This window comes from Mytilus trossulus, chromosome 7 (assembly GCF_036588685.1).
Source record: "Mytilus trossulus isolate FHL-02 chromosome 7, PNRI_Mtr1.1.1.hap1, whole genome shotgun sequence".
Classification (NCBI taxonomy): domain Eukaryota; kingdom Metazoa; phylum Mollusca; class Bivalvia; order Mytilida; family Mytilidae; genus Mytilus; species Mytilus trossulus.
In genome coordinates this window covers 80,205,526-80,226,508 of record NC_086379.1, presented here as the reverse complement: position 1 = coordinate 80,226,508, position 20,983 = coordinate 80,205,526, and the positions used below count along the sequence as shown (strand labels likewise).

At 32.2% G+C, this 20,983-nt stretch overlaps 1 protein-coding gene across 3 annotated transcripts in view; it reads left to right on the top strand.

The window, feature by feature from the left end:
* The window catches only part of LOC134725943 (synaptotagmin-15-like), a 112,556-nt gene that overhangs the window by 46,847 nt on the left and 44,726 nt on the right, over window positions 1-20,983 (top strand). For 2 of the 3 annotated variants that reach the window (XM_063590253.1, XM_063590255.1), the window contains exon 3: window positions 2,965-3,154. In XM_063590253.1, coding sequence (XP_063446323.1) covers window positions 2,965-3,154 — 190 coding nt within the window. Of the gene's footprint in view, window positions 1-2,964; window positions 3,155-16,663; window positions 17,097-20,983 lie in introns of those variants that run through there. The other variant, XM_063590256.1, reaches the window with a different exon arrangement.

The following is a 20,983-nucleotide window of genomic DNA, read 5'->3' as shown; positions in this document are numbered from 1 at the left end:
TTGAGTTATCCTTCTTTTATTGTCCTTTTCTGGTACATAATGTACTACCATGAAAGCCAACTAACCATCATTACCATTATACTATTGGTACATACTTATAAGTAAGGTTTTAAAACAATAATGCACGAACCAGTTCTTTGAAATGCCAGTATTACACGCGAGAACATCGCTTGAACTCTCATATTAAATGGTGTTCTAATAAACAAGTTCTATGCTAGCCTAATCATAGAAAATTCAAACTAAGTTCAATATCATTCTACAGAGACATATCAAAGTGATGTCACACCAAATTTTCTTCACAATAAAGTCATTTGAAATGATATAGATATCTTCTTTTTTTCTCGTAATATTTCATTTTCAGTGTGTATGTGAATAATTTAAGTATTTTTAATGTAACTATTCACGATTTCTTGTGTCCCTTTAAATTTGATTTAGGATTGGTTTTTTTTATATATAACATCCTGTAAAAAATACAAGTCGACGTCTTATAACCAAATCATATGACAAATTAATATGCCACCACTTGCAGATATTAAAAATGAAAAGTTCGAAGGGGTGTCTGACGGATTATATGCCATAGGTTGACTGAAGGGAAAGTATATTGTTCATCAACACATTATCGGAAACGCAATACTTTAATGATCATACAAGGTACCAAGAAATTGTTTAACAAAAACAAAAAAACTTTGACGCTTGTCTGATAATCATCCGGTAGGGAATTGATTAGGAAAGTCAAATCCTACGTTTCCCTGAAAACTCTATGAGTTTAGGGTCCAGCTGAAGGACGCCTCCGGGTGCGGGAATTTCTCGTTACATTGAAGACCTGTTGGTGACCTTCTGCTGTTGTTTTTTCTATGGCCGGGTTGTTGTTTCTTTGATACATTCCCCATTTCCATTCTCAATTTTATCTATTATGTGGCGATTTTATAGTGAGTCCTTCTTGAATGTGCGTCAATGATTGTATGCAGGGTCAACATTTGCCCATTTATTGAATACATAAAACTGCTCGTCTCCTCACAAACAATAGTATATATACTCGTGATCCGCTAGATATTGATAACGAAATATTCAAACACTAATTGGAATGATTTTGATGTAATGTAGGTGACGTATTAAATCTTTGACTATTTGTTTATATTTTGTAATCAATTCATGCTTCTGAAATAAAACATCATCTCAACTTTGAATAAATTGTTGTTATTTTAATAAAGAAATAAGAACAAAAGTATTGCGTATGTCTAATTTAAAGAAGAAAATTAAATTGAATTGTCACAACCATATTGCCTGAAATATAAAAAAAAACACCAATATAGAACTAATATAGAACGATATGAAATATCTTAAATATTATAAAACAAAACATTATCCATAAAACTTACAATTTAAAACATCAGTTTCTCAACTTCTTAGAACAGTGTGACATCAATGTATTGACGTTACAGGAATATGATCTATCACTCATTCTGGAAGCTTATTATTTTACACAGTTTGACTTAATAAGTTTGCAAAGGTTTTGTTCTGTAGATATTTGCTGTTGTTCATTTTTCTGTTTAATAAACTAAAAATAATAGTATCATCCGTATCAAAGACTAACTGAGAGCAACTTTAGCTTAAAGGAGTAGTTAACATGCTGAAATCAAATTATGCAGTCCTTCCCTCATTATCGGTTGCTGTACTTATAATGATATTTCATCCGATAACTTTAAAACAGAACAGAAATACACTAGCTTATACAACGCCAAGAATAGCCGTACAACTCTCGGAAATACCAGACACGGTGATTGAACAACGTCGGTCTAATAAGCAAACATAATATATTTAAAGTACATAGATGGATGTGAAATACCAACGTATTATTACATACCTACAAGCTGCAATCAAATCTCAATAATAGAGCTTTGAAAAAATAAGACATATTTATGCTATCTATATACCCTTTCTGTGTTTTATTGAATTTATATTGGAATTCGAGATGTAGCTGAAAAAAGCTGTATTAAGCATAATTTTGACTCCTGCACCCCTATTCTTGACATTTGTACCTATTGATTTAAGTCTGTTTGTTTTGTTCACACATCACTGTCCTACAAGTGAGAGGTTTAGCTACCTTTAAAAACATTTCTACATAAGAGAATGACTGTATTATGTCAGGAGTATGACATGTGTTGTCCATTCATTTGATTTGTTTAAGCTTCTGATTTTGCCATTTGATTAGGGACTTTCCGTTTTGAAATTTCCTCAGAGTTCCGTAATTTAGTGAGTTTACTTTTCCTTGAATTTCCGATCAGTTTAATTTTTTTGTAGCCACTTCAACAGAATTCCTTGTGTACACCCAAGTCTGTCTATTTTATGGCTGATTTTTATATGCTAGTATTTTTAAATTAGATTCCGGTTTCTTTGAACAACCTTCGAAATAAACAATCTTGTTTTTACTACATATAAAAAAGAAGATGTGGTATGATTGTCAATGAGACAACTGTCCACAAGAGACCAAAATGACACAGACATTAACAACTATAGGTCACCGTACGGCCTTCAACAATGAACAAAGTCCATACCGCATAGTCAGGTATAAAAGGCCCGGATAGACAATGTAAAACAGTTCAAACGAGAAAACGAGAAAACTTACGGCCTTATTTAAATTAAAAAATGAACGAAAAACAAATATATAACACTTAAACAAACGACAACCACTGAATTACAGGCTCCTGACATGGGACAGGCATATATAAATAATGTGGCAGAGTTAAACATGTTAGCGCCGCGATCCCAACCCTCCCTCTAGCCTGGGACAGTGGTATAACAGTAAAACATAAGAATGAACTAGAAAAATCAGTTAAAAAGGGCTTAACTCATCAGATGGACAAAAATATAAGTGGACGTGGCTGGGAACTTGTACATCCCGACAACAAAAAGACACTAGGATTAGATATCATTATTAAAGTGTTGTTCTTTATTTTTTTGTAGTGCCTTTGGTAATTCCAATTGCTGGAGCTATATGTGGTACCTTACTTGGAGCTGTTATAGCATTTGTTGTCTGGAGAAGATGTGTAACTAGACGCAGGAAAAACTCAACTTACGAGAAAATAGTTTCCGATCATAAAGCTAGAATACAAGTTGAGAATGGACATCATGTTCCCATGTCTTCATCGGTCAGGTATGTGATTTATTTGACGTTTTGTAATACTGATTCATTTATAAATTTTACGAACAATGAAGAGAAATATCAGGTTTATGTTTTGTTATATACAACAAAGCTTTTTTATTGTCTTTTTATTGTTGGGATGAACAAGTTTTTAAAAATTAAACCGTTAGTTTTTTACATTTGTATTTTCTAGAACTTTTATATCTGACTATTTGGTATGCCTTTGTTCACTGTTGAAGGCCGTATGGTGACCTATAGTTGTTAATTCCTGTGTCATTTGGTCTCTTGTGAATAGTTGTCTCATTGGCAATACTATACTACATCTTTCTTTTTCTAAGATTGAAAGTGCTGCATTTGTTCATTAAGTATTTGTCCATGACTCGTATTTCCTGAAACGATTAAAACTTAAAGTTAAAACGTGAAGCCGGTGGATATTTTGATACCTTAGACTAACAGTGTCCAAGTTGTTTGTAAAACTGATCAAATAATCGTCAATCTTGACAACCAATGGCATAAGTGTGTCAATAAATTGTTTGTTTTGGGCTGGTCTTTTTTGCTTCATTGATGTATGCTCTAGATCTTTGACTATGAGTTTATTTATTTTTTATTTTCGACTGAACAACATTTCGTCATGAGTATTGACAATGTAAACATTCAGTCAATCTCCTGTATCATATTTGCTCATGAGAAAGTCTAACATAGAATCGTATGACCAGGAACACTGTAACCTCACTTAATTGGGTTGTTATGTCCGGTCATAAATAAAGGCTGTAATATAAAGTATATCGATAGACAATTAGTGCGTATAAAACTGAGAATTTACTGCTTCCGACGTTTGTGTAACCAATATAAACGTAATATAAATGTCAATATTGGAAACTGCTTCTTAACACTCAATAAAAACTATCCAAAAGTATCGCTTTTATATGATCACGAAGGAAGGCAATATGTTCTATCTGCAAAGAACGAACGTCAGATGGTTCACGTTTAATTTATGCTGCTGTTTCCCTATTCACAGACTATGCATTATAATTACAACCTTCTACGAAGACACATTGTATTCTACTTTAAATAAAATTGTGTCAAAGGGACAACAACCCGACCATATAACAGACAACTACAGAAGGTCACCATTAGGTCTTCAATGCAGAAATTCCCACGTCTGGAGGTGTCCTTAAGCTGACCCCTAAATAGGTCTTCAATGCAGCGAGAAACTCCCGCACCCGGAGGCGTCCTTCAGCTGGTCCCTAAACAAATATGCATACCAGTTCAGTGATAATAGACCTCATACTTGAACTCCGAAATTGTTTAATCCTACAGACATGGCTGTTATATTTCGTTCCCAGTATAGTCGTGTAATTTATTGTTATCAACAAACTGTTGGTTTATTCGATACACAAATGTAGCGCTATCGCAATCTAAAATAAAATGATTTAGCTCTAACCCAGAATAGTAATCGTCTTGAATTTAATTTGTTATGAAGCGTGAGTGTTTGCTCCGCGTTGAAGCCATCAATGTGACTAAAACTAAAGTACCATTATATCATCTATCTTCATCGCTTATAAATTAGTACTCCATATTAATATATCAATATGAAAATAAAGTTTACTTGCGGAAAACCAACGAAAGAATCTTAAGACATTGAAAAATTTGCGTTTATCAAAAATAAAAGCTAGCTGTTCGAATGATATTCGTGGTACACTGAAAAGAAAAACGGACATCCCTTTCGCTAAGCTTTTAATCCAGGACAAAAAGGTTAATGTGGCCATAATTCAATAACCCTTTTAACCCATTGAATAAAAAAAAATACAATAGCAATAACAATATTTTGTTATTCAAGCATTGTAAAGTAATCAAATTTTGCAATATTGTTTTTATATTTTATGTTTGTTTTGCTTTCCATAACCCGTATTCCACAAACCTTGACACGATGCCTAAGTTCCTTTTGTTTATCTTAATTTAATGACATCAAAATGAAATCGCTTGCAATATGTATTTTACAATATACGAAAAATAAACAACACACTCTAGGGAGTGATGAATTCTACCTTCAAAACTATAATGTATCTCATATTGCACTGCAAAACTTTTGTTATAAATAGCAATCGCAATTATGGTGCGTCCCTAGACATAACACCATATGATAAGGGTTTACTTCTTTATTAGTCAAATATGAATTCAGTTTACGCCATAAAGTATAACTTGATGGCTTAGTCATTAAGTAACATCGCTGAATTTCCAATTACGTTGTAAATGTCATTAAATTATTACGACAATCATTTGGAGACTTGTGGTTCTTTCTAGTACAATATCGGAATGACATCATGAACTTGCTTTACAGTTCCATATAGTCAATTGATTACTGTATAGCAATACTATTTCTACTTTATTTCATTCATCCAACGCCATGGTCTCGTGGTAACGTTGCCGCTCCGAGTGCAATATGTTTTGGAGATTCATAAAGAATTGAAATTGATGTATTTGTTAATTATCCCCTATGATTACGACATTCGTATAGGAGTCGGAAAAGTATGTCGTTGTAGAGTGACATGCCTGCCTGTACTGTAACTTTATGAATCCGAATCAATGGTATAAGATAAGGAAATGTGGTATAATTGACATTGAAACAATTGAACAAGCCAACAAACCAACAAGTCCAAATGAAGCAGATTAGGGTAATACTATAGGTAACCGTGCGCGTTATGTTGATCAAGTGTATATATAACATCTTGCATATTCATATCATACTGATATGTAAATCGTGCCGATTATTATTAATCACTCCTCATTATCCATTTTGTAAGCATAGACTACTTCAGTACATATAGGTTAAACATATATAGGTCTAAGTGTGTCTGGTGAAGGGTCAAGCAGACAAATGTTTGAATGAAGCAATTGCCTAACACATATTTGGAACTTTCAAAATAGTTCTTGTATACAGACTTTTTGAAAACAGCAGCAGAACAGCTTGAAATCACAGTTGCAAGACAAGCGATTATTTTTTTAACGTCAACTTGCCACTTAAAATGTCATTTTATCTAAAATAAAAATTCTTCAGTTTAATTTGTTAAATATGCATAGTCTGGCAGCTTAGTTAAATGGTTTTTGCTTAAAAACATGGACGAGGATTATAAAATTGATAAACGCAGACATTTCCGACTAGAATCGCTCATTGAATAGCTACCGAAAATAATAACGTCCAAAGTGCTTGAAATGTACAGTTTCCAAGATTAGATGTGTTTCTTCATTATTCCAAGGACATAACATAAATTGGAATGAGAGGATAACAACTATCCAAAAATACCTATTCACTACCGTAGTAATGATTGAATAAATTACACTGCATTTTGTCGCATACGTATTGTATTCAAGATAGGTATAACCTTATATTATATTGTTTGTACCTTATGCAACGACAACAAAAACGTTATACGATGATGTTAGCTTGGTTATTGATATCCACTGAAACGGAACATAAAATAAAGAAATGTATCCATTTGCAATTTTAATTTGATCTATAAATTCTTATTTCAGTTTTTTTCAATGTATGCATCTAGTTCGGGAAGATAAATTTATTTGATGCACGGTATTATGCAGTTTTATAAATAAGGAAATAAACCTCAAATTAGCCTGGTACATGTATTTATCAAGCAGTAATTGAATGTGAAAATTGTACTGTAAATGCATGCTTTAATACAGTTGAAGTTTAAATGCTTTCCATCGGATTTATCCTTTTGTACGGTATTGGTTATTCATGTAGTATATTTTCAAAAAATCTTCGATGACATATATACACATTTATCAAGATAACTCCGTCTACCGAATTTGAGTATCTTATTTTTTTGAAGTAAGCTCTCATAAACTTTCCTACATTGGATTTCAAATCTTCACTGGTCGTACGGACTTGCAAAAATACTTTGCTAAGTATATAGCCTTTGCTGTTGAATCTTAGCCAATCCGTCTATGTTTGATGTAGCTATTGCACATTCAATATTCAGATTGGGTTCATTTATCGATTTAATATCATTATGACAGTAATTATCGTAGAAAATAAAAGTAAAACATAGTTAGTTCTATAACATGAAGTGTTGAAGTGGCCATTCAAATCTTATTAGGAAATACTGATCTGTTTTGATACCGTACACTATTATTGCCAAGAGAGTGTAAAAATGGTACTTATATTTCTGAATAACAATGTTACTAATGGATTTTTTCAACCTTAGTTATAAGCGGTTCTCTTTTTTAACTCACTGCTCATTTAAATAGCTTTGGAAAGATTGACCATTTGCGTTGTGTTTGTCTCTTCATATGACAAAAACTGCTCATTATACTTTTCAAGAAGAATCAGACATATTACTAATTTTTGTTCAACAATCAGTTGCGTCACTGAAGATTTTTTTGTAGACGAAACGCGCGTCTGACGTAAATACAAATTTAATCCTGGCCTTGAAGGCATAAAACTTTGCTCAGTGCTTGGAGCACAAAAATCATGCTCAAAACATGAAATCCAGCAATTTGATTGGTTGATTTTCGAGTCTGAGTGCAAAAATCATGCTTGAAAGTTTTATGACCGTGAGGCCTGGTATCTATTATGAGTTTATCTACAACCACTGGATCGATGCCACTGCTGGTGGAGTTTTCATTTCCCGAGGGTATCACCAGCCCAGTAGTCACCCTTCTATGCAAACATGAATTATCATTGATATTGTCATATTTATAAATTAACTGTTTTAAACACTTTTGAATTTTGAAATACAACAGATTTTTAACCTCAAAAATATATTACCTTAGCTCTATTTGGCAAAACTTTAATGAAATTCTGTCCTCAATGCTTTACAACTTCGTAATTTATTTGGCCATTTTAACCGTTTTGGATTCTAGCGTCACGGGTGAGTCTTTTGTAGACAAAACATCGTATAGATTAAATACAAAATTTAAAATTTAATACTAGTATCTATGATGAGTTTATCTACACTTACTGGGTCGATGCCACTCCTGGTGGAGTTTTGATTCCCCATGGGTATGACCAGACAAGGTTTCAGCACTTTTTTGCTAACATGAATTATCATTGATATTGTCATATTTATAAATGAACTGTTTACAAAACTTTTGAATTTTTGAATAATAAGCCTTTTCTACCTCATGAATAGATTACTTTCGCTGTATTTTGCAAATTTTTATGGATTTTGGTCCTCAATGCTCTCCAATTTCGTACTTTATTTGGCCTTTTTACCTTGTTTGTATTCGAGCGTCACTAGTGAGTCTTTTGTAGACAAAACGCGCGTATGGCGTAAATACAAAATTTAATCCGGGTATTTATGATGAGTTTATCTACAACCACTGGGTCGATGCCACTACTGATGGAGTTTTAATTCCCCTAGGGTATCACCAGCCCAGTAGTCACCATTTTTATGCTGACATGAATTATCATTGATATTGTCATATTTATAAATTAACTGTTTACAAAATTTTTTGATTTTGAAATACTAAGTCTGTTCTACCTCATGAGTAGATAACCATAGCTGTATTCGGCAAAACTTTGAGGAATTTTGATCCTCAATGCTCTTCAAATTCGTAATTTAGATGACCTTTTTAACTTTTTTTTGTATTCGAGAGTCACTGATGAGTCTTGTGTAAACAAAACACGTGTATTGCGTAAATTTTGTATTTAATCCTGGTATCTATGATGAGTTTATTTAGTTGGTTACATATACTCGTTCAGATTCACACGAATCATGTCACGACAGATACAATTAGTCTCTCTTCATATCTTAAACTCCTAATGCAGGTAATGCTATAGAGTTGTACTAGATGTGGGGAGGTCTTTAATTGCTTATATCGACTTCATTTGAACTCTGAGTAATACTTTTTATTACTTTCTTGTATATTTACCAAAACATATTTGGGTTATAGTAAACTAACAGATGCTTTTTTAACGTGAACAACCATCAATAGTATTGACAGCTCGTACAACTTTGACGGCAGATTTAATTCATTAAAGCTGTTTTTGTTTAATTGTGAAATCTTTTAGAATAAATTTTCTGAACTACAAACTGGCGTCAGTTTAAACAGTTCATTATTCAGTGTTTCCTTTTTAAATTACTTGACTATAGACGTTTGCATTGACATCAATCAGGGATCATTTTGGGAATATATAATCATTTAAACACAAGCAAACCGATTTAATTTTCATCTATGCATTTAATGTACTTTTATAGTGAAAGGATAATGTTATGTTGCTTCGATAGACATCGAAAATAACATAGAACTAATAGTACACTTGTTTCATTAAAAAGGTTTAAACTTCAACATGCAATTCTCAGAGTTTCGATCAATGTGAATATTCTTGTTTTTAAACCCAACGTAGACTGTTAATTTTTCGACTTATGAAATCTACACATTACCCTATTCCAATATAGATACAAAAATGTCATTGGTAAGTATACAGTAGTTATTAGAAAAATATGTCACTGTATTAATAAAAGTTTGAACATTTTGTTCAATGGTCATCATTCAATAGGCACCGGTTAGTTTTACACTACACCGTGCATGGCCAGGACATGGATCATTATGAATTTGTAGACATTATTGCTTTGAAATTATATGGTATATATATAGGAAATACTGAAATATCGGAAAGATAGTGACATAATTGCAGTTTGCAAAACCTAAAAAAAAAAAACAAGTGAATTTGGATTTTGAAAAAAAACTGTTTGCTGTATTACATCTTTTTATGTACTCAAACGAAAAGTTGAAAAGAAAATATTCTTTAAAGAATCAAGAAAAAGAGTGGTCTTCCATGAAGTTGGAAGTTTACTGTTAAAATAGCCATTATCTCTAGTTAATCAATACCAGAAAATCATAAATGGCCACTTCATCAATAACGCTGACGGTTGACAGAAATCGTTCCCTTGTTATAGATGTCATTCCAATTGAACATTTCGGGTTATATTTATGATAAATGGTAGTCTTTAAAGGAAAAGAAAAAAATAATGATGATGACTTTATGATTTAGCCATAATTTATAGATGTTAATGATTATTTGATTTCCCTAATGGGTATATGCATCTATTACAAATAACAACCACTAAATGGTTTTGGTATGACAGGGTTTGCTTCCATTTACACAGTGATGTATAGCCACTTTTCGGATATGATACAATTACTTTATGCAAAACGAAAAAAACGGATATATTATCAACCCAAGATAATTTTTAAGAACACTTTTTTACATTAAAATTACCTAATTGTTCTAAATACATCCCAAGTTATTTGTTTCTTTTCGTGATAAGATTGATTTTACAAGTCACAGTCTAGTCAACGTCCGTCCGTGACAACTTGTACATTCTATTTCATTAACGACATATTATTTACAAATCTCTTTAATTCTTTCTTTGTTTGTAATTAACTAATAACATTTGTGATTTGTACAATGCGCTTTTATTGCTATTCAAGGTCTGTCAAAACATTCCCGTGATACTTCTAGACAAATAAACAGAGGGTAAGCTGAAGCAAAACTCCGGGTACGGAATTATCATGTTGTGCTGAGGAGCCATAGGTGGCCTTCGTCTGTTTTCAGCTCTTTGGTCGGATTGTTGTCTTCTTGACACATAACCCATTTCCATTCTAAATTTAATCTACTGACAGTGGTATTAGCCTTAGTTAAATATGTAACCGGACATATACATCATTTGTCGGAACAGTTTCCATTCTTTCACCTTGTAAATGGCAAATAAACTCATCATAGATACCAGTACTAAATTTTGTATATACGCCAGACGCGCGTTTCGTCTTCAAAAGATTCATCAGTGATGCTCGAATCCCAAAAAGTTAAAAAGGCCGAATAAAGTACGAAGTTGAAGAGCATTGAGGACCAAAAATTGTAAAAGGAGTTAACATTATTGTTCAAGGGACAACTAAAGCTCGCCTCCAGATGCGAACTTTTCTTCCTGCTTTAAAAACTCATAGGTGGCCTTTGGCCGTCTTCTGCTCCACAAATCCGTTTTACAGCATATACAATGAACCTGATAAAAATAATCACCTACCAGTACTTGTGTTTTATAATAGGACAAAAATCTGGACAGGAAAGGTAAAACTAAGGTATGAAAGTATTTATTTTGCATAGAAGAATATTCAGAACACCCAAGTAGGAAGTGTTAAACGGACTCGTAAGATCTACATAAACACATTTGCAAATGGGATTTATCCTATATAAGACTAGGTTCAAACAGTTTGTTCGTGTTTAAAATTTTAGTCTTGCAGACCTTACGTATTAGTTCAATATTATTATTTCGAAAGGCTCCCAAAATAACTTTGTAGCAGCTTATTCTATTCGCGAACTTTTTCACCTTGAACTAACTTTAAATAATTGTTCTATATATGGTTGAGTTGGCAAACTAAAGTAATTGCCGGTACAATTATTTATATTCATGTTTAAATCGGTCCAATAACCACCAACAGTCTCCGAAGTTAATTTAAATAGTTAAATACAGGGCGTCTTCGTCTAAAATAAGCTCAAAACGCTGATACCTTATTACTAGTTTTTGCATTGTCTCATGTTTCTATTGGAATTTTCGTAATTCTGGTAAATATTTTAGTGTGTAACAAATCAAATTAAAGGGTTAATTGGGTTGTAATGACTTTGACAGATGTCCCTTTTAAACAATATGTTGTCAATTGGTATTTGAACGATTAACCTTTACACAAACAAGACAAATAATGTTTATGGATTGTTATGTATGCCCCATAAGGAATAAATAAATAATTGCGATGTAAGCTGCTCATTTGGGATTAAGATGTTCATATACATTTGTCTATAATTCGTGATATATTAGTATTATGAGGTAATGATTACATGGGGATACGATTTGATCTATGATCTGACAAAACTGCTTTGTTTAATGGTTTTAAAACAAATATATATTGATACGGCGGTGGTTTAAGCCGTCCTGCTTACGCTTTTATAAAAAACGATTCTTCGAATTGTTTGTAAAAAGGAATTCAATATAGTAGATATTGCAACCAGCATCGCTTTGTTCTTACACAAATAATATAGATCATAAATAATTGATATTACAATAGTATAACCATACGTAAATTGAGATGTTTTAAATAAAGGCAACATACGTATACCGCTGTTCGAACTTAAAAGTATCATAAGTTAGATCGATTTTGACTTATGAAAATACTACTTACAAAAATGCATATATCAACTTAAGTATTTGGACGACCTATTCTTTTCTATTTGTTCATTTTCTTTTTCCTTTGTAGTGACCCATATGCAATTTTCGTTTGAATTTAGAAAATGTTATTATAAACAGATATATCATGTTAAGGAGTGGTATTTGCGAAAAATACCAGTCGAGAGAATGGTAAATTTCGCGAGCCGTAAGACGAGGGAAATTCATTCTCAAGACTAGATTTTTTCGCAAATACTTCTCAAGAACATGATGTATCTGTATAATTACACCGAATGTTTATGTTAAAAAACGCATTGACGATCGTGACGTTAAAAGCGTCCAGTCGGATAGAGTATTTGTTGGCAAATAAAGGTATTTCCTATTGGCAAAAAACCCGGCGGCGTTAAAAAAATGAACGATATTCATTTGATTACAGTAAATTGGTGAAAAACACACTAGCTATCAACAAATTAAAATCCAGGATTCTAACATAAGGTTTTATAACACGATATATTTGTAAATAAAGTATTCAAGAAAATACCAAACCCCAAGGTAAAATCCCCGAACTTAAAACCTGACAAATCCAAACGCTCGACCAAAACTAATTGACACCATATTTTGTTCAACACGAAATAAAAGTTTTTCAACACATCGGCCATACAATATCATAAAAGATCTGCCATTAAATCAAAATTTAAGGAGACAGATTAATATAAGCAACTGTTGTTTGTTTTTTCTTGATCCTTATTGTGAATGTGTTTATAATTTATCCATGTATTTTTCATAATAAAATATTGTTTACACTATATCAAAATTTATCAAATGACAAATATACACAAATAAACTCATCTTAGCTACCAGGATTAAAATTTTGTATTTGCTACGGACGCGTGTTTCTTATTCCGTCTACAAAAGACTCAGATGTGACGCTCGAATTAAAAGAAATCAAAAAGACTAAATAAATAAAGAAGTAAGAAAGCATTGAGCACCAAAAATTCCTAAACGTTTTGCCAAATACTGCTAAGGTATTATATTCCTTAGGTAGAAAAGCCTGGGTATTTAAACTTTTTATTTTGTGGACAGTTGATTCATTTTAATGACCATATCAACACAGAAGTGCTGACTACTGAGCTGGTGATACCCTCGGGGAATAAAAACTACACCAGCAGTTGCATTTCCCAGTGATTGTAAAAACACTCATCAAAGACACCATGATTGAAATGTTGTATTTGCGCCAGACGCGCATTTCATCTACAAATGATAACAAACAAAATCGAATGTGAAAGTCATAAAATAACATAAGAACCGTAAACAACGCGATTTAAGTGCATGAACAAAGGAATCCCTACTCTTGTCTTTGCACTATAAATTTGAGATGAATTTCATATAAAACTATTTTTCAAAAAGTTATCGCAGTAACATGTTTGTTTACCTTAGCCGTATTTGGCACAACTTTTTGGAATTTTAGGTCCCTAATGCTCTTCAACGTTTTACTTGTTTTGTTTCATAACTATCTTCATCTGAGTGTCACTGGTGAGTCTTATGTAGACGAAACGCGTGTCTGGAGTATCAACGTATAAACCTAGTACCTTTGATTACTATTGTTTGATAGTATTTTACATCAAATTGTGTTTAAATTAAAATAAACAACTGCGTAAATAATTAATATATAGGATGAGTCGTCCATGATCTAGTTTGTTTAAAAAACAAAACCCCGAAGAATAGTTTCTAAGTAAAAAAATATACTTCAATATATATATATATACATATAAAGTTAAAGTAATGTATATGCACACATTTCATGTCATACATTTGAATTCGTGTTCCGATTTATTTAACATTAACCATTTTAAATTGATTTGAAATTCATTTCTTTTTAATATGACGAAGTAATGGGTTCTCTTTTGTCATTTCAGAGAGAATAATTGTATTGTTTTTCAGAACGATTGCTTAAGAATTTATAACATGGAATAAAAGGTTATATAATAAAGGAACACTATTCTACCTCATACACGGACTCCAGTGGCTTAAAGCCATTTGTCATGATTAAGGAATCCATTTAAAGCCATCGAGCAACAACATTAATGCATCATTACTACTGATTTTTTTTTCTATACAAGCGAGAGTTTCCATGAAATGCAAAAAAATCGTATAATCAAGAAACGCATTATGGAAATGTCCAAATACGTACATTTTCATTGTAAAAATATTCTGAAGGATCAAACAGGCTTTGTTTCCATTAAAACAGGGAATAATTCTTAAGAAATTCCTTACACAAAAAAATGGTTGTATGAAGTTTTTTCAGCAGTATTTGAAGCATAACATTAATAAATAAATACACACCAAAGTACATGTATTAGGACATTCAAATTACCAAATCTATAAATTAAGCATTAAGAAAGGTGTACTCAATTGATTTTCAGATGGTTAACAAGTCCTCGCGTTGTTTTGATATTTCTGTTTTAATAAATGAGTGTTGTTCATCTTAGCTGTAGAATTCCTGACAATTTTCTGATGCCATGAAGATCCTTTACTCTCTTGTGTAAATAAATCACCATTTTAATTGACATTCAGCTTTCCCGTATCCTGTCACTTGAAGTTAGCTATTCATTAACAGTTTCTTACTTTCACCGATATTAATGAATATGGTGCCAGCTTGGTCATTATTTTGCGTATCTTGTTTAGAATTTTAAGAACATTTGGTAAAAATACAAGTCACACAATTTAAAAATCCATATAACTCACGTGTTCTATAAATACTAATCAGTAAACTGCGACGTACATTTTTCTCAGCTATAAGCCATGCACAATATTACCTTATTTGGTGGGTTCTATTGTTATGTGGCGCAACAAGCATTGCTTTAAAAAGCAATATATTTTACATTAACATTTTGACTACACGAAAAATTGAAAATCAAACGATTAAAGTTACAGATATAACATTCATTTCAACAAAAAAAGTGCGTGGTTCTTTATGTGAACAGAAAGTTCAATGCAAGCTCTCAAAATACTATTCTCATTGCCTATAACACAGGGTTATAGGGCTAGGACATAACATTTGGCCAATAACTGAAGCTATCAGAGTCAGTACCATATCTTTAAAAAACAAATGTCAAAATCTGTTTGCCTTCGACTCCTCATTTATACCAAATGGCTTAATTTTGAGGAATTGGTCGAACTGTTCACAACAACTTTTCCTTCAGTGCTGCGTTGATCCATAACCATATCGGTCACTTCGATGGTATTGAGGGGCACGTGGAAAAATGGAATATAACAAAAAATACTTAACAACCTGGCTGGTGTGATTTATGGTTACTGATTGACATTGTTTAATGGGAAAATAGACATATTTTGTTTAAATGCATGATTAGAAAAACTAGTTGATGACATTTTTTTTTGCGCCTTCAACCTACACATCTATAATTGGCTAGATGTCCTCGGCGTTTAGATTTTTTATTTCGCCTGTAAGGTCAGATACACCTTTGATAGTCTCTTGTCTAGCCGTATTCTCCTACGCTTTACTGCTATTAGCAATGTTTATCTATTTATTGTGTTAATCAGCTAACAACAGTCAAGGGCTTCAAACTTACCAAAGATACCTTGCTTACAATTCATGTCGTCAGACACGCGTTTCGTCCTTATGACTCATAAGTGTCTGTCAAATCAATAGTTTGAAGGCCAAAGCAATGCAAAGTTGAGGAGGATTAAAAGCCAAACACCCCAAACGTGTGTCAAATATGAATATCTTTCCCTGAGTATGTCGTGTTGCAAATGATTCTATCATTCTATTAAGAATATATATGTGTCCAATTTTTAAATATAAACTAGAAAAAAAACCATTTTAGAGAATTTGTCATCATTTCGGTACATTTATACTTAATTCAAATGACAAGACATGAATCAAATAGAACCATAATACGGAATCGTCTGGAAATATGTATTTTTCAGAACATTTTATTAGACTGAAATTGAAAAAAAAATGTATATATATGTCCCATTGCGTTCAAAATGCTATTAGTTTAGAGCATTATTGACAAGGGATCATTCTAGCTCATAGATTTAATTGCCTTAGCTTTTCTGAATAATAAACATCCTCACATATCATATTTTTCTGTTCTGCATAATGGGAGAGGCTTTGGCTCCGGAAAACGGTTTGACGTTAAACCATAGGACGTTTTCTAGTTCTATATTATATTCATATAGTTTTCATGACGGAGGGAAAATTACATTAGAGTGTCTAATATTCTTTACGATACTATTGTTACTGGGATACTTATTGAATAAGAAATATAGGTTTTGTATATTCATATTCGATTTATTTATATACGGCCTATGTGTCTATCCGGTGACAAATGGAATGTTGATACAGAAACTAAAAACAGCATAATCTACACAACTTCTAGAAATTGTGATTTAATATGATTTAATGGTTTTGAAGCTTTCAGACAAGTTATGTATATTGGAAAGGAAACCCATTAAGGAAGTGTGATTTCAATACTTGACAATCTCATTACGATTCATAAAATTCATCGAGTTCTTTGTTTACATTTCAAGACCACATGAGCACCGTGGCATGTGCATAAAGATTTCCTGTTACCATATATAAAGTAAAACCCAGAGATTATTTACATAACACAAGTCGTTGCTGCTCGTATCGAACTTAATTTGTTTCTATATAATTCGCTTATTAGCAACACAGGGACAAGGCTGCTCATTATTTAGCTGTAAACATCGATAGTGTGTGGTATAATTCAAGGAGTTTTTAATATGGAGCGGTAAGTTTGGGTCTGATTTACTTACTTTAATTAACATCTTTATATTTACCGTTTTCATATATGTTCGTTATTACTAGTATAACAAATGCTATAATTTTACCATAATATTTTGTTAAAGAAAAGGAAGTGGAAAGTTTAAGCAAATTCAACTTTTTTAAAAGAATGTCTAGAATGTAAATCGAGTGTACGTTTTTACTACGAGCTCATATGCCATGCTTTTCAATGAGTAATTTTTATTTTTCGACAGTCGCGGCCCGTAGAGGTATCAAAGCAAAGTCTGGTAGATTCAGAGTAAGAGTAATGTGTATGTAGCACTGGTATTCCTTCATGCAGATTAGTAATTTCTTAGATCTTAGATGTAAAAATCTGTTTGTTTAGTATGTCGTTCAAGTAAATAACAGGGTTCTGGGTCATATTGACACATATAGTAAAGACTGTAATACTTTTATTAGGTTGTTTTTGTGTGTCTTTGAATGATGATAAATTGAAGTGTTTCACATCTTCATTTATTGGTATGTACACCACAAACGTATGTCCTAAACATGGTTTAGATATATTGTCAGATGAACGCTTAATTCCACCAGAACATGTACATACAGCATATTAAACAAGAGTACATATATACCTTGTCGGATACATGCACAGTTATGAACAGAATTTGTTCAGTGGCACCAATATTTTTTTATGCATACGATAAAATGTAAAAGCCTATATATATATATTTATCGATTACATAGCGTTAGGGAAGTATGTTAGGTGGACGACATACGATATCGTCATTGTATTTTCGAGTAAATCTACAATGTAGACTGTGTAAAGTTGTTTGATGGTACCTTAGGGAATATCAAATGTCTCATTAATACATACAACCTCTGGTTATACGGGGGGGGGGGTGTCTGTATTTGTCCAATCGAATTAGCATGTCCCAAGAGGGATTTCCTGGGTTATCTCAGCTATTTTGTACTAAACGAATGTGGTGTTGATGGTAGATCTTTGATAATTTTCGTTATATTTATTTACTACATATAACAGTTATATAGGGCTTGATATATTGTAGTGACACGTGTCTATCGTTGAAACCCTTATGTTGACATTTGGATGTGTTTTATAATTTTGTTCCATTGGGTTACTTTTCCGTTAACGTATACCCAAAACCTATTTTTTCGGATGCAGTGTTTCTTTTCACATCTTTATTAATTGGAATATTTTCCAATCTTATAGGGTTTAGTAAATGTACTGTAATTCAGTAGTTGTCGTTTGTTTAAGTGTTACATATTTGTTTTTCGTTCATTTTGTTTTACATATATAAGGCCTTAGTTTTCTCGTTTAAATTGATTTACATTGTTTGATCGGGACCTTTTATAGCTGACTATGCGGTATGGGCTTTGTTCATTGTTGAAGGCCGTACTGTGACCTATAGTTGTTAATGCTTGTGTCATTTTTGGTCTTTTGTGGATAGTTGTCTCACTGGCAATCTTACCACATCTTCTTTTTTATAGTTTTTGTTTTGGAATATATTTATACAAGAGAGGCGAAAGATATTAGAGGGACTGTCAAACTTATACCTGTTCAATAGTTATCAAAGGTACCAGGATTATAATTTAGTACACCAGACTAGCGTTTCGTCTACATAAGACTCATCAGTGAAGCTCATATCAAAATATTTATAAAGCCAAACACTGTTTCGGTTCTAATACATCCTTGACTTTTAATGATTTGTCTTTGATGAAGGTAAATCCAGAAAAGCACTTCGGACGCATGATGTTGAGAAGTGTTTCTTTCATTTTTGAGATTTAAATTCTTGTTCTGCTATAACGTACATCAGTTACACTCTATCAACATTAAACTATTTAGCTAAAACGTTTGGAGTGTTAAAACAATAAAGCATAAATACAACAGTCAAAACAGTCAACTTAAACTGACGGAACTGAAAATTTGTTCATGTTCAACAACTTATTCATATGTTTCTTGTCAACGCTGAAATTTAGTGTGAAAAACTCAATAACCTTAACAAATGATGAACGTTAAATTGGAAAAGTATATTTAACAGATGTAAATACTGACACTTTACGATAGAGGATAGGTACAATACAATAAATAATGGAAAACTTCACATGTTTGCGGCAGAAGAATAGAAAAATTCTAATAATTAGACACAACGTAGAATATTTTTATTTTATAAGTAAGACTAATGTTAACTACTTTGTGTCTTTGGTTTTTCATGTCTGTGGGTTGCTGCATCATAAACAAATATCAAATGTCTGTTTTAATATCAAGTCGCATTTACAAACCTTTTTATTGGCTTGAGGCACCAGTGTCGTATAACTCATAAACAGTAAATGATAATTATTTTGATTTGGATTCCATGACAAATCCCATAAATAGTCCATTGAAACAAGATTGCTAATGATAGAGGTAAATAGATATGCAATAGCAATTAATTCGGTGTCGCATAATACTAAAGTACAGTTCCTGTTCCGTAATCAGCCCTTAACCATACCGAGATTTATTCTCTAATATTGATTTTGATGAGATTTTTTAGCTCAAAGATATCTACATTTCCTTTAAAACATACTAATAAATAGCTACAAATTAAGCAGACAGACCTTTGACATAAGATTACACGATGTCAGTTTAATAATTCCAGTCGTTATGAATATTCTCAGAAATCATTCCAAAGTGTTGTATGCTTCTTGTTTCCTGTGTCTCTCTCGAATCAAAGTAAGAAGGTTGTCATTTCAAAGGCTGTATTTTCTTTACATCGCAAGACAATATCTTATGCTAATTGACTGTTCATTGAAGATGCTTATTGCAACAGACAAAATTGTATGGAATACATGACCATCTCTTTATTTAATTGTGTCTATTCTATTCTTTTAATTATCGATAAAAATGTCGGGAAAATATATTCTCTTCTTTCTCAGGATTTTAACTTGTCTTGATTTCCTAATTTCCTCATTTCTACTCTTTTCGAGATATCATAATTAATATTCCTACCTAGTGAGTATTCATCCTTAGAATGTCATATTTTCTATAACAATTCCTAAATTTTGGATATGGAGTGTTGATGTTCATGTTTATGTGGTGTTTTTATGTAATGAATTAAATACATTTTAGTACTTTTAGGTAAAGATATGCGAGAGAAAGCCTATAGTCATGAGGACATTCTTTCGACTAGATGACCTTATATAAAATTTTAATGATTTTTAAAATAGTGAAGAGAAGTATTCTGGCAGGATGTGTTGATGCTTATGATTGCATCTCTCTGGTACTGACCTTTTATCTTTATTTAAATTAGTCTTATTTTGGCTGTTATCTTTGCCTGCTATCTACTCGTTGGTCGGTTTGTTTACTCTTTGTCATATTCCCCAATTCCATTCTCAATTTAAGTGAAATGTTGAAAAAAATTCCCATTTAAGCCCATACAATTTCTTGTAAAAAATAGATTTAATTCATAAAAATTCATTATTTATGATGAAAGGTTAATAGAGATATGTATGAACACAGTTATTACTAAATAAAACAAAAACACTTCGGTGGTCTCGTGGTAGCAGCGTACTCGCCACGGGTGCGACTAGGACTTGTGTTAGATCCCAGGGCGATTCAAACAGAAGACTTGTGAGTTTAACTTATTATCTTAGAAAAAATGATTATGAAAAATGCATTGTAGGGATTCTAGTTTTTGGCAGGAATTATATTATTAAACAGTGCAGGACTATATTCTTAATTCGTGGCAACGAACTCAGTCACAGGATTAAATTCCAAATGTTATGAGTGTGAATTCACATTACTATAACTTATAAGAGGTGTCACGGTACTTATCTATTCAAAATCCATGTATTTTGTTTTGATGTTATATTTATTATTCTCATAGGATTTTGATTAAT